At 50.1% G+C, this 14,683-nt stretch overlaps 3 protein-coding genes across 4 annotated transcripts in view; 2 read left to right on the top strand and 1 right to left on the bottom strand.

Annotated features, from left to right (window-relative positions):
* LOC122381159 (synaptotagmin-1-like) overlaps positions 1 to 1,331 on the top strand; it is a 107,339-nt gene extending 106,008 nt beyond the window's left edge. The window contains exon 9 of the mRNA XM_043365010.1: positions 91 to 1,331. Coding sequence (XP_043220945.1) covers positions 91 to 263 — 173 coding nt within the window. The 3' untranslated portion in view covers positions 264 to 1,331. The remainder of the gene's footprint in view (positions 1 to 90) is intronic.
* Positions 900 to 7,891, bottom strand: LOC122381157 (transient receptor potential cation channel protein painless-like). 2 transcript variants are annotated; one of them, XM_043365005.1, is made up of 4 exons: positions 7,685 to 7,891; positions 5,202 to 5,371; positions 4,292 to 4,439; positions 900 to 3,966 (listed from the first exon to the last, which is right to left on the bottom strand). In XM_043365005.1, exons 2-4 carry the CDS (start codon positions 5,363 to 5,365, stop codon positions 1,549 to 1,551), a joined length of 2,730 nt encoding a protein of 909 aa, XP_043220940.1. In that variant the 5' UTR covers positions 5,366 to 5,371; positions 7,685 to 7,891; the 3' UTR covers positions 900 to 1,548. The 2 variants fall into 2 exon arrangements, with proteins under 2 accessions (XP_043220940.1, XP_043220941.1); XM_043365006.1 differs by having other exon boundaries at positions 5,202 to 5,388; positions 7,685 to 7,848.
* Positions 5,743 to 14,683, top strand: part of LOC122381155 — a 72,084-nt gene continuing 63,143 nt past the window's right edge. The window contains exon 1 of the mRNA XM_043365003.1: positions 5,743 to 6,054. The gene's annotated coding sequence lies outside the window, so the exon portion shown is untranslated. The remainder of the gene's footprint in view (positions 6,055 to 14,683) is intronic.

The raw sequence follows: 14,683 nt of genomic DNA, 5'->3' as shown, positions 1-14,683 counted from the left end.
ATCTCGTTACTGTTTCGCCATTACCGCCAGGATACTCACATAATTCCCAGCATGTCCGTCTCCCAGCCCTCACCCCCGCCACCTCCCCAGGAGACCCGGGTGACGATCCGCCGGAGGGCCGCCAGCCGCCGTCCCGCAGGGAGCTCTGCGTCGGAAAGGTGGCCGTGGGCCGGCACGTGCGCGGAGACGCGGCCGTCACCCACTGGATATCGATGATGCAGAGTCCGAGACGGACCGTGTCCCAGTGGCATTGTCTGAGGTAGCGGCGCCGCCTCATCGGCGAGCGAGGGTGCGATGAAACGATGACAAATGTAACGAACGGTTCTCAACCCGGCCAACAAATATGGCATCGGGGAATACAAACCGTCTATTTCAACAGGCCGAGAAAATCAGTTTGCCTTGTGAGTTGTGACATGACGAGTTTTCATGTGTCGTGAATCTAACCGATATTTATGAACTTATTCTAGCCCTGCGAATGTCGCTATGACCTTATAGGATGAACGCCGGTAGACCCACAGCAGATCATTTGTCAATGGTGATCTATATTGTTCGCTGGATGTGTTCTTGGGAGGCAAATGGCACAATGTATGGTGCGTTGCCTGGAGATCGAAATCCGCCCACAACATTCATACTTTTGCCCCTTATTCTTTTGTGTTGGATCATGATGCATAGGTATTGGGGGGAGTGTCAGGCGACGTTTAAGTCTGAACATGGAACACGATGTGCTCCGACGGGCAAAATAAAATGTACATCAACTTGCTTATAGAAATCCAGAACGCTAGCATCCAGATAGTCGACAAATATTGGTAATAAATACATATATCTAACTGTCGAACATCAACCCCAAAATTATTAAAGTAATAGTTGAACATTTCAACAACCATCGGAAGAAAAATCACTACATCTTTAGAAATGTATTTATAATAATACAAAAGCAATATAAAACAACAGTCACTTAAAGATGCTCGTTGATAGACAATCAGGCAGACGACTAGGGGTAAATCGCGACGCTTACACCATCCATAAAAAGCGACATTGAAAATTGCTATAAAAGATGGTGTGCCCCATTGCAGAAAATGGGCACGCATTATGTCAGTACGTGCGAACGTCGTACTATAGTAAGCGAGTCGTCAGTAGGAAAGGGAGGGCTTATTAGCTACCGATATTGCGCTACCTGGAGCTTCAGAGAGCCGGTAAAATGGGTTGTTGCGTACATGGTGCATTGACATACAGTGAATAAATGTTGTTCGGTGTCCTGTTGCGAGAAAATCATTATCATGAAAGAAAATTGTGGAATAACTAATCGTGGAATGAAGCCAATGCCAATTCATTAAAATAGTAGATTCACAAGTAGTAAAGGAATGTAGAGATTCACCATGCTTCTGCATTTTTTTTTGTGGTAATACGTGCACTGCGCAAAGTGCATCCAGTTGAATCAGCTTTGCACCTGTATAGACCCTCTTTTTCGGTGGAAAGGTAGACAATCAGCCGCGTCGTCTCTCCTCACCCACGCCTCGCGGTGACTTCCAGGAATTACATCGAACGTCTTCAGGGTGCCGCGTCTTCAGCGGGCAGAAGGCGGCTCAGCAGCCTGTCCAGCTTCTTCTCCAGCTGCTCCAGCCTCTCCGACACATCATCCTGCGGCTGTCGCTTGCTGATCAGCAGCGTCTTGGCGTCCTCGATGATCTGCTTGTCGAGCGAGAAGCGGGCGTTGCACGTGTTCGGGTCCAGCTGCCAGTTGCGCTGGTTGGGCAGCACGGTGAGGTTCTTGTTGGGCAGCGTGTTGAAGAAGAGGAGGGTGCGACCTCCGAGCCAGGCCCGCAGCTGGGTGAGCGGACTGACGCTGCCCAGCCAGGAGCACGGGGCACAGTCGGGCACCCAGCGCAGCCACTTGAACGGCGGGTAGTTGGAGAGAAAGTTGAACGGGTCGCCGAGCAGCATGGACTCGATGTAGGAGATGAGCTCGACGCGACCCACGTAGCCATAGATCTGCGCCTGGTCCTGGATTTCGCCCGTGTCCGCGACGGCCAGACCGTTGAGCAGGTTCATCAACACCACCGTGATGAGGAAGAGGAAGGCGACGAACACCAGCTGCGCGACGGGCGTGTGCTGCGCGATCGGCAGCGAGCCGTAATCCATCTCACCGATCGTCATCACCATCGTCTTGATGAGCGCCGACGACGGATTCGGAAAGGCCTCGTCGCCCTGGAAGAGCACGAACATGCTGAGCGAGAAGGCGACGATCAGCACAAAGTACCAGGCGAGGAAGCGGACGAAGCGGAACAACACCGTAGTGAACATGGTGACGTAGATGGAGAAAAGTGGTAGGCGACCCATCAGCATGAAGAACTCTGTCCAGGACAGCAGGATGACGAGTGCAGAGAAGCGTCGTGTCTGCTCTTCGTCAACAGTAGAGAAGAGAAGCAGGGCAGAAAGCACCAGCATAGAAGCTTCCACGTAGTTCTCAAAGCTGAATATGTACCGTCGTGGAGCCACGAAGAATTGAAACAGCTCTCGCAGTATCAGAAGAACAAGGATCAGCGCTGTTGCGATGAACACAAACTGGAACCCGGGATTGGACGAGCTTTCTTCTACCGTCTGACTATTGGAGCTGTTAGGTATTTCCGTAGCCTGGCGGCGCTGACGCGTGCTCCAGTCTCGACTGACGTTCAAAAATACAAACGTCGTCATCAGAATGACAAACAGCGAATATAACGCCAGGTTAGCCCACACCGATCCGCGAACAACTTGCCACTTGAGGTCAAGGAAGCTCGAGATGACGGGATGCTTCAGCAGGTGGCGATGACGTTTCGACTGCGCCATGTACCAGAGCGATTCGGTCTCTGGAAGCGGGTCCACGAAGCCTCGACGTCTTGGGGCCAAGAAGCTGTAGCATAGCTCAATCTGGAAGTGGGCATCCGTAACCGGCCTGTCGTTGCAAGTGACACATTCGTCCAGATACCTCTGCAGTGCATCGGCCGGTAACCCACGTACAGGCGTTTCGCCAAACCTGTTCTTCACACCGATGTTCGCTCCAAGCCTGAGAAGAGCCTCTATGGCAACCGCATCCCCTCTTGCCACCGCGTAGTGCAGTGGCGTCGAGCCGAGCTTATCTTGACCGTTGACGTCCAACTGAAGTCGTCCTGGCTGCTCAGCCTGCATCTTTGTCAGCAGCTCTAGGCACAAGCCACGATCTGCTTCACCCTCCGCAAGATCGGTCTCTTGCGGATCGTACTCGGCACGCGCTAGTTTGTGCAGCACCGTCTCACCACCGTGGTCAGGCACATCCACCGGGGGTGGCTCGTGGTGGATCAGCTTCTCGAGGACGCGGTGGAAACCGCGTGCCGCCGCGAAGTGCAGCGCCGTCCAGCCGTTGGTCGGGTTGGCCAGACTGACGTCTGCTCCGTGTTGCAGCAGAAGTCCGACGTATTCGTGCAGGCCGTGGTCGCTGGCGTACTGCAGACATGTCGTGTTGCCGTGGAACGCGTCCACGACGCGTCGGTTCCGCGAGTTGTCGCGCAGAACGGCGCCGAAGCGGGTCAGGTCGCGCTGCTGGAGCGCCTCGAAGAGCACGTTCTGCGCGCTGCGGCCGGTGAGCGCAGTGACGGCGAGCTGGGGGTCCGGTTCCAGCGACACCCCTCGCTTCTGGAGCAGCTCTCCGGCCGAGCAGCCGTCCACGGTGCAGCTCGGGTCGGCGTTGTTGCTGAGCAGCAGCCGAGCGACCGGGTCTGCGCCGGACGCGGCGGCCAGGTAGAGAGCCGTGCAGCCGGCGCGATCGGCAGCGTCCACGTCCACAGTGGGCCGGGCCAGCAGGGCCTTGCCGAGCGCCACGCAGCGCTCCGCCTCCGCGTCATCGGCGGCCGGACGTTCGGCCAGTACGTGCAGCGGGGTGCGGCCCTTGCCGTTCTTGGTGGCAACGTCAGCGCCATGGTCCAGCAGCAGGACGGCACACTGCGGGTCCTTCTTCTGTGGGGGGCGGATACAATTAAACATAGTTAATTACTGATTTATTTCACGGTGAAGTGCGCTTGCCGTGGCTTCAATTTCGGGCAGCGATGACAGTGCGTAATTTTTAGGAACACAGTGTTCAGAAACAAAAGAAACGGGAAGGAAATTGTTGTCACTATTAAAACTTAAATAAAATAAAAAGAATAAAAACCAGTGAAACGTCTTGGGAGAAGAACGAGAGAGCAAAAAATCAATTTCTGACATCGTATGAATTAAATTGTTTACGTCAAACATTTTCAAATTTCAGGACACCAGACACGAAGCATTTCGGCGTTTCTCCCACCTGCACGGCCAGATGGAGCAGCGATGTCTTCAGCACGGGGTTCCAGACGTTGGGGTCGGCGCGGCAGCGCAGCAGCTCGGCCACTATATCGTGCCGGCCGCCCTCGATGGCCGCCTGAAGGCACGTGCAGTTGTCCGGGTAGTCGTAACTGAAACGGACCGATACGGGTGACGCGCGGGTCACACCGTGATGGGTGACAATGTTAGAGGCCTTAGGTGGTTCTGTATCACATATACACAAAACGTCAATACCTAATTTCCCAGGTGTAAGATGCATTAACAAATAACATCTCTTGGCAATGACGGATGCAACGCTACCATGGATACTTATTGACACAAAATCTGCGGACTGCACCCTCCCTAAAAAAAGGGAACTATGACAGTCGCCGTGTGAATATCACGTAGACAACTGAGCTGATTTTACAGCCGGTATAAAACCGGTGCTCGAGTACTCAGCAGAGTTTGCGTTCGTTCCCAGTTACGCAATAACCTCCTGTCAAGATTCGACAGTAAATACACCGGCCCTGCCAGAGTCCCAAACAGCCGGAGCGGAGGCCGAGGGCAGGCGACCGCCAAAATTGATTGTTGGTTGGGTGATTGTTTTATTTACCTACCTAAATTCATTGATATAACCGTAACGTTAAAAAAAATCGTGGGAGGATATAATCCTCCCCCATGTTGAATCGAGACTCTCAGTAACTAAACTAATGGCTAAAATGAAATAAAACGTCTCCCCTCCACTAAGCCCAACGCCGCGCCGCGCTGGTGACTCAGTGGCAGATCTCTCGTGAGCGCTAGCTGCGCCCTTCCGGCCGCATCACCGACCAGCAGTTCCCCATCACGGCTCGCGGCCCACCCACCATCGATCAGCAGCTCGCGGCTCATCAATGCGCAGCCTGCACTGCACTCACAAGTGGTTGATGTCCACGTCACGGCAGCTGGCCAGCTGTGAGACCAGCTGCAGCTGCCCGGCGCGGACGGCGGCCAGCAGCCGGGCCTGATCCGAGGCGCCGCCATCTCCCGTGCAGAGGGGCGTGCTCTCCGGCGACACGTGCAGCGGCAACTCGGCAGACATGGCGTCCTGGGAACGACCCATCACTTCAATACGTCACAACACGGCGAAAGTATTAAGTAGACGGTCGGTGCTATTGTTTTTCTTTTCTTTCTTTTTTTGGCTCTGAGCCACCAAAGGCTGTTGGATCAACAATCGACAACATTACTCTGAGTCTGACCAGCATGATAGCCCCGGCCCCAATTCTTCCATCATCAATGCAGCCTATTTCTCAACGACCCCCGCCCCGCCCCGCCCCACCCCGTCCGGCGCTGCTCACTCCCCCCCCCCCGCCCTGACGGCTCGCCCATGGCAACAATTGAGCTCGGTCAACCAATCAGCGTTCAGCACAGCGCGTGAATGCCCCGGGCGATTCTACTTCTGCTGTGCGGTGACGCGTCTGGCGCGCGGAGAGCCCGATTGTTTTGAATGAGAGTGTGTGAAGTCGCGGCGATTGTTAGATGCTCACTAAGAAAATAAGTGCCAATTTCAGCGATCGGAAGCGTGATAGAGGTGGTGCTCAGCAGTGCGAACGTGAATAGTGTGAACGGCGAGTGAGTGGCGGCTATTCTCGGCGTATGACGTGACGTGAGTTGAGTGATAAAGGTGAAATTCCTCGGGAGTGCTAGTGCCCCAGGTTTCAGCGACTCCAACTTCTAGACAAAGCCGATTGCCACGTCAGCGACAGCGAGGGACCGGACGTCACGCCATCGGTAACGTACCGAACCCCGTGTCGACTGTAGTTCATCCAATGAGCAATGGCTGCGTCGTGTGTCAGTGTTGCATGCAGTGCCAGTGTGTGGAATGTCTTTTATTTGTGCAAGACCCCCTGACCCTCGTCTTTGTCTTCACGCGGTGGTTGACGTTAATATTTTGCAAGGCCTTGAACGACTTTCCCCAGTGACATTCTCTTTTTTTTTTCCCAGTGACATTCTCCATTAAATTCGACCTCATGTTGTATTACCTACATGCTTTTCTGGCCAGGTTTACAAGTAGGTTATGATTTGGACATTAGGTCTAGTTTTCGAGTTTCAATTAGGCCTTTAGAGATATGTGAATTCACAGGTCATTCGACGCGGCTCGAGGAGAGAATCAGGACGCTAATAAAATAAATAAACAAGCATAGAGTTAAAAAGCAGAAAAACTTCCACGTTTCTGCTCTGGAGGCCGAACCGCTCGGCTAGTCATGTGTCCTGTGACCACGTAGCAAAAGGTGACCTTTTGTGACCTGACCTGGTATGACATTGACCTCGAATTTATGCTTTTATGTTCAACTTAGGTCAGGACCTATCAGGACACAGAATGAACATTGACCACTACCACCAAACTATAAGCGCAAAATCTATCCCTAAAGAGGGTTCGCAAGTCGCAACTATGGTCGCTGTTGTCTTAAAGTAACTTTTTTGTGACCTGACCTTGACCTTGACCCGTGGTTAGTATGACACTTATCTCAGGGTATCTTTGCTAAGTCTTTGAGGTCAATATCGCTGAGTTTCGGGCAGTAAGTAGTGCGTAGGTACTAGGTACTGGCACCGCCGTTCATAAGCCTCAGGCATGAGCCAGATAACCCATAATTTTGACCGTTGACCTGATATTGACCTCACAGTTGACCTCGACCTTGAACTCGAAAAAATGCTTCGGGAGGTCTCGTGGAAAACGCTGCCTAGCGGGGCTCAATATGAACCATTGGTGTTTGACTGGGGGGGGGGGGGGGGGATCGGGTCCGGCCTCTCCTCAGGCCTCAGGCTGTCAGTCAGATCGGTGGGTATATGCCGGGCTGATGGAGCCATCGATAGCACTTTTCCATGACGCGTTGGCTCTTGAGTTCCCCAGTAAGAAGCCGATGTGTTCACCAGCTACTGTTTAGTACGGCCCAGATGCAGAGCAATGACCTGGCATGAGATGAAGTGACATTGACTTTGTTTGGCAACATAAATTCCAAACATTATGTTTTCGAAACTGTTTTGCACTGACAAATGGTCACCAACAGAAGCATATCACAATATAAGGAACACATTCACCACCCACCTACCATGGCATCTGCCTGCATGTGACAAATGTAAACAACACTCAAGGGCAACACGTGCACTGTGCAGTACCTATGCAATGCATGCTGGTCCAAAACATGAATAGCATTATTCAGAAACATGTTGATGTCCCCAGATCCTGACAAGAACTAGGGAGCCGTCTCACCATTATAGGCGATCACGCCCACCACAGCACACAGCACACCAGGAAAATGAGTCACTTCACCGGCGCTTACTGTTACTTGAGACACCTCCCACTGTCCCCGCCAGCCCTGCCGCCACAGCTGTGCGTCAGCGGGGCCAACAGAGGTCTCACCTGTTCACTGAATCCAGCCGATATCGGCTCTGCAGCCGGGCCTCAGCTGGTCAGCGCGGCGTGGGAGCCCAATGTGATCCTCTCCACTCACACCGACCTCTCGCGCCGCGTGCCGCGCCCTCCGGTCTCGGCGCCGCGCCGGCCCCGACCCGCCGGCCGCCCACTCTCGACACACCGTGACGTCACGCTCCATCCACTGTGACGTCACGGTCCAGGCCCGATGCCTGCCCTCGGTGAGCGGCGCCCGAAAGTGGGCCGAAGTGGGCCGTAGGCTTGCGACATCTCGCGGCAGAGCTGAGCAGGTCTGCTTCATACGTGAGCTGCTAGATATCTCTGCTGTTGTGGTTTGGCGGTGCCGATTCTGGGTCCCTGGACCCTGTTGGCTGTTGGCCATGCCTGCTGTATAAGGTTTAGATTTTGATTTGAGTCTTTTGTAGCGATTGAAATTTGCCTATTTAGGTATATCCATCCGTCCGTTTTATCCTCAGGAGTTCAGGACTAATCCGTCCTTAGAAACCATGCCATTAATCACAGGTCCCTATCCCGGAGTGGTCATTACACCCACCAGATAGCTGGCGCCGCGGGGTAGGTGAAGAATATCTATTATCTATGCTCAGCTGCCCCATATACTTGCCTACCCATCCGGGATGCTCGCCTTTCGCTATTGGTACAGCCAATTGGTCAAACTATTCCAGCGGTCCTCCGTTGTCCTCTCATTTGCATGGCCCTAAATTAGTTTTAGTAAATGTGGGGAAGACGCTAGTGATGTCAGTTACGGAAAATCTGAATACCGATACCAAACCAAATACCAACCGAAACCGTGCAGAAATACCGAAACCAAACCAACTTGGGAACATGAGGGAAATACCAACTTTTTTACCGATTTCTTAGCCTTTTATACATTAGTGGGGGTTAATGATACCAACAAAATACCAAACACATTAGGATTGAAATACCAAATACCAAGTTGGTATCGGTTTGGTATCGGTATACCAAAAAGTCGGTATCCTATTGACATCTCTAGAAGACGCACCCCTGGGTTAAACGCCTCCCCTAAAAAAATCGTATTTCTTATCGACGGATAGGTGTTTTATCCTGTTTTTCAGAACAGTCAGCTGCTTGTTTACGATAGGTCTCTATATTTCCGGTTCTGCGTCTTGAGGAGCAGCGTGGGTAGGTGCTGATGTTGGTTTTGGGTGTTGTTTTTGTTGTTTTTACAGAAGATTCCTAATATTTTGATGCCCTCTTTATATCACAAAACTTATTATTGTGCACATCACTCAAAACTGCGTTTTATTGTCATTCTGTTGAATTTATTATGCTGGGGCGTTAGTGGCGCGTTTTTTGTCAATATTTTGTTGACCGGAAATGGAGTGGATGGGGAAAGACGCCTACTCGATGCATGGGGCAAGACGCCCCCAGTTTTCTGAAAGGGGGCGTTTTGCACGGTGGTAAGAGTGCAGGGTAGCGCCCTGTAGGTCGGGGCCGAAAAGGCCTCTCCCTGTCCTTTTTTGCTGATATATCCTAAACGACTGTAGATATCGTCACCAAACTTTCAGGACTTCTCGGGGTATCCATTTTACACATTGTAACAAAATTTTATTCCAAAGGCTATGATAGGTTGACCACAAATGACGTCAGAATGACGTCAAGTTCTGCCATGTTCATCATGTTCTGTTGATTGATATGGTGGGGGCGCTTTGCACATGGGTGTGGGCGTATTACCCAGGGTGTGGGGCAAAACGCCCTTTTGTAAGGGTATGCGAAAACCTTTTTGGGGGGTTAAATACCACACGCAGGTGTCTTTTCTTGGTCTCAAAACGTAGTAAAAAGAATGAGCTACATGATGGTGCCCAAAGGTTTGAGTAATCTGTGTTGGGTTGAGTGTCAGTAGGTTTCGCGCTTAAGGGGGGCGTTTTTGACCTATTCACCCTATAGACCAAAATCCATACTTTCATGACCTCAGATACAGAAGCTGTTTATACTTCTTTTTTTTTTCACCTTTACCGTTGCTGTCATCACGTTTGTTTCTCATACAGTAGGCTATTATAATGAATAAGTAATTACTTACCTAAAAATGACACAAGCAGTCTATGACTACATTTATTCAAAAGCATCGACATAATTGCTCGCAAGTGGCCATGTGAAGTGGACTTAGGTAGCTACACCACGATGAAAAGAAGCTTCAGTTGTAAAAACTCATCCATCCATCGCGTTAAATAGGTCATCATCGTTGATTCATGACCCCGTGTGGAGGTTCGCTGATGCTGTGTCCTAGGTCAATCTCAGGTCACTCTCGGAATGAGGGTCAGATATGACACGGGCGACCCGTGCGCCACTCACCGATTCATCACGCAATGTCTGACCCACTACCCAATACTCTACTCGTACGATGGTCAGTGTGTACACTGTACAATACCTATAGTTGCTTAGTAACTATATGTAGTTCTAGAGTAAGTGCTCGATATTACTTATTTACAATAAAACAGGCTGGAGGCATATGTAAAGACATTCAAATGGTCGTAAAGACTTGGGATTGGAGGCATGCCTCCTTCCCATGTGACGAGACTCAGTTCGCCTGTCAATGGAGGTTCGCCCTGTGGTGATTACTTAAATAACTAAATAAATAATTACCACCCCTTTATTACTTCATTCAATGCTGATTGCGTGATTATGTGGTAATAGACTAATGCATTACCTAACCAAAATGTGTGACTCTATAGTTTTTTTTTTTAATGCAGCAGGTCTCGCATTTCAGCTCAGTTTGATATAATGCAAGTCAACGGTACTTCGTCCATCTAATCTGCAATCAGAGCGGGACCAAGTTTTTAAAAACTGAGTTGCCCCGAAACGTGTTTGGTTGGTCCCGTTTCCGTGCAGTTTATCTCCCAGTTGCAACAGTTCGGGCGGTTATGGACACTTATCAGATTGGCTTGTTATGAAATACTCAACCCACCCATCATGATGGCCTATATGGGCCTTTGATTTCACCTGTGTCTTATTTTGTCCTACAAATTCGTGCGGCCTTAGGGGATCCATGACTACCCCGGCTGTTCCCCTTCTCGAATCGCCATCTTAGTACCTACATAAATTACCTTTGTCGTATTGTGCGCTTATTGAAAAATACTTGCCAATTTCCCGAAGAGTTCAAGACCGTCTGTACTTGTAAGTGTTAAGCAATATCTTAATATCTGGTACGAATATGTACCGAATGAAAAGTGATACAATTGTGACCCGAAATGAGTCCCAAACAGTCTTAAACACTTGAAAACATCGAAACATTACGAATATCTGGGGAAGTATAAGTATGCATTGATATAACCATACAATGTGGGTATAACTAGATGTTCCTGTGAAGGAGGAAGTTAAGCATTGTTTTGATGGAATGGGAATGAGATGTGTAGCGAGTTGACTGAGCATTTCTCTTCTAACGGAACTTAACTCTGGCCGGAACCAGACAGCCAAGCCGTTATCTTGCACGGTAAAACCTACCCGATCTGGTGTACATTCACGGTGATTTTATCTTAAGTCGGCTTCATTTGTACGCCTGTCATTGTTCACTTTCCATTTTCTTACTGCAAAGATGCGTAGTGAACTCTGTTTCGATCTCACGTACCTATATAATTAGAAAAGCTACAGATTTATAACATGGGGTAAATTTCCGTGAATAACATCTTCACTCGATTTAAATACTTGAAAATGCTAAGTCGTGGCAGCAGCATGCTCATTGGAGCACAGCAGCATGTTTTTATAAATGCAAATTTGTCCAACAAAGTTAACTAATATTGAACTTACGGTCAGTTTAAGAATGTACATGCTATTCAATCCTCGTTTTGTTTTGTTATACCCATTGGCTGATGAATCATCCTAGTCTAGCTGAACACCTTGACGGGATGCTAATAATTCGGCAGTCAAGTTACCATGACTCATCCCAGAGACTCCAGGTATATACATCCTGGTAGTTCCCCGCTCTTCGTAAGATCTGTGCTGAGTGTTGACGTTCTCAGAAAACGGGACACGGAACGCCGCAAATAATGCTATCAAAATGCTATCATCCTTACCCATACCATGAATCCATCTGCATAAACGTTCGGATCCCTTAGTGGTTTCTGGATCGATGGTGACGCACGTTAAAGCTACACCAGGCGCATACATATTTACAGGTGTGTGTCACCAGGCACTTTAGAGATGAAATCAAAATGTGTCAAATCATGCAGACAGAACTGAGTCAGCATTTAGCCATTTTGGAGCCTGGGTTCAACACGGGTCCGCTTTAATTGATGCTTGTGTCCGCACTAATGCTCTAACAGGCGTACATTTAGCACTATCCCATATGCACCATTCTTGAATGTGCACCGTGGCCTGGTCTGATGCCTGCCAGCGCTGTCGCTCCACACCGATGCCACATGGCCTCTGAGGCATTTTTTGCATTGTAAATCCACCACGGAGAACCAGCAGAAGAGCATGCACTGCAGTGTGTCCTTTGAATAGCAGCCTCCTTTTTGTGGTCAGTGCTGCGATGTCACAGAGTCGCTGGCTGGGTAAAAATGGCTTCTATTTGAATTTGATGTGCTGATGCTCCGAAGACATTGAGTTGAGTGCTAGCGCCTCATGCTCATTTGCAGTTCCTTCTGCGATGGTGCAACGCTCCATAGTCCGTAGGTATGTCCAACGATAAAGTCAGCCGCCAAGTGCACTGGCTGATTTTTTTTTTCTCCGGCGAGGCCCTGTAGACTTGCGGTCAACATTGTTTTAGTATTTTCTTTTTTTCTCGTCTATATCGGCGGGCCCATGGCCTTTAGCGTCAGGTAGATTTGTCATGTAATTGCAGTCTCTCATCTATACCTTTTAGCCATTTTCAGTCCTAAGTAATAGCTAACGTAGAAAAGATGGTTATTAATAGTCCAATGTCCATTTTGGACGAGTGAGGGAATCATTCTCCAACAAATTTTGCCTCTTTTTATCGCTGTACGTTTTCATGTAAATCGCAATGCTGGACAGTATTGTCGATACAAATTCATCTATGTATGAGTCAACGCACAAGAACGGATTTTTTTTTTCGCTGGTCTTTGACTCACTGTAATAATACAGGAATAACTGAGATTAAGCTAAGCCTCTTTTTGTCAGGGAGATTCCCCAGAACGCTGTCAAACCATGTATTCAAATATCAGTTACGTAATCCAGCTTCTGCAGAAAAGCTACCTCGTTCTGTGTCGTCATTGGTTGACCACAAGCACCTGCGGGCAGCAATTTTACATAACAGGAACCGGGATGGTCTGCCTTCCACCCTAATCAAGGCCGTGGTATTTACGCTGCTCACTGGCACAACTGAGCTCCAGAAAAACGGCCACCGCCGTATTACGCGGTGTGCTGATGGAAGGACAGAAGGCGCTGGACTTCTGCGGAGGATCGGTCCGGGGACCGCAGCTTTGGGATGACTCGCAGTGCGGGGCCAGCGGCGGGGAGCGACGGGGAGGGATGGGGTGGTGGCCGGGGTCGTGAAGGACAACGGTGCGGGGCGGCGGGGCAGGATGAGGCATTGTGTGACATCTGCAAAATGATGAAGGCAGCAGCTGCTTTTGACGCTAAGATTGGGTCAAGGTGAAGCATGCCCGGAAGTCGGCAGAAAACTGATCACTGCTTCAAGGCCCACTCAGTCCACGATAAACAGCTACACCGTACACGTGTTTTCATATCATGGAGACTCGAGTGAAAATCGTCTGGAGAAATCCTTACAGCACAGACCCGTCTGGGTAATACAGGTATAATCCCACCTTCCAACAACCAGAACACTGGCCCTGAAGTAAAAATTCCACGAGTGTACGAACATCTATAATGTTTGAGCTAATTCTCAAACCTTTTGCGGCCGATAATGATTGAAGACAACACTGGAATGATCACTGATCAGGTGTTCGGGTTTTCCAAGATACCATAAGTGATAGGCAGGGAGAGTTCGACTTGCACGATCTACAATCCCGACACCACGCCGATCGTGCTATCAGAGTACCGATTAAGTGGTCTACCAGCCCCTCTGTAGCACCCCTGCTATCATCTCAGTTGCTCATGTTTTCCTGCCTGATCCATCGCCCACGGCAGGTTGTAACTTTACAAGGTCAGGGGAGCTATACAGTTGGTCAGAAGCCCACCAAACAGATGAGAAACAAAACAGGATGTACAAGCAAACGGATAAGATAAACCTGAACGCGGAGTTGAAAAGAATTGGGTTCTCAGCTCGAGATGGTGGTTCACTGGTAACATCAAACACATACGTATGTGACCATCGACAAACAATTCTGGATGAAGCTTATTGGGTATATTTTGACCCAGGGATGCGGAGCCGTGGAAATTTCAGACGGCTCCGGCTCCGGCTCCGGCTCCGGAGAAAAAAATCGGCTCCGGCTCCGGCTCCGGCTCCGGGTGAAATGTTGTGGCGGCTCCGGCTCCGGCTCCGGCTCCGAGTAAAATGGTCCGGCTCCGGCGGCTCCGGCTCCGACTCAGTACATCCCCTATGCAATCAATTAAATACGGGTGGAAGAAAAATTGGATTGGTTATACGCGTTACTCTTTGCCATGACCGGCTCACCGCGTTCCCGCGCAAACGCACCTCGGAGAGAACTGGCAGAACAAAGAACTAGGAAGCGATGGCATTGGAAACGCAGTCGCCGCGAATTGGAGTTCACTGAACCATCGTAAGCTGACACCAGTCTCGGCTGCATTGGGGGTGGGAGTGGGGGGGGGGGGGGGGGGTGGGGGAGGGGAAGAGACGGTGCTGGGAGTCGCAGTCCACTGCACTGGCTTGAAAACAATGGCCGTCACCTGATGACCGGTCCTCATGCTCTGGGGATGCAGTAGACGTGGGGGGGGGGGGAGGAGCAGACAAGAAGTTGATTGCGTACTGTGGGATACTGGGGATATTCGGCTTTTTTCATTCACTTGATGGCCCATGACGTAAGTAAAGTACCATATGTTTTACTGCCTTGTACTGTCAAACCGAACTAG

This window comes from Amphibalanus amphitrite, unplaced genomic scaffold, assembly GCF_019059575.1.
Source record: "Amphibalanus amphitrite isolate SeventyFive unplaced genomic scaffold, NRLGWU_Aamphi_draft 000115F_arrow, whole genome shotgun sequence".
Lineage (NCBI taxonomy): Eukaryota > Metazoa > Arthropoda > Thecostraca > Balanomorpha > Balanidae > Amphibalanus > Amphibalanus amphitrite.
Note: the sequence above shows the minus strand (reverse complement) of the source record. Positions and strands in the feature narration are given on the sequence as shown.

What these genes read in the sequence shown, in the direction of transcription:
- LOC122381157 (XM_043365006.1), bottom strand. Translation starts at nt 5,386, where the DNA reads ATGGGTCGTTCCCAGGACGCCATGTCTGCCGAGTTGCCGCTGCACGTG. An exon ending in GACGTGGACATCAACCACTT is followed by an intron (nt 4,440 to 5,201) that starts GTGAGTGCAGTG and finishes GGTCCGTTTCAG; the next exon opens with TTACGACTACCCGGACAACT. An exon ending in TGCTCCATCTGGCCGTGCAG is followed by an intron (nt 3,967 to 4,291) that starts GTGGGAGAAACG and finishes CGCCCCCCACAG; the next exon opens with AAGAAGGACCCGCAGTGTGC.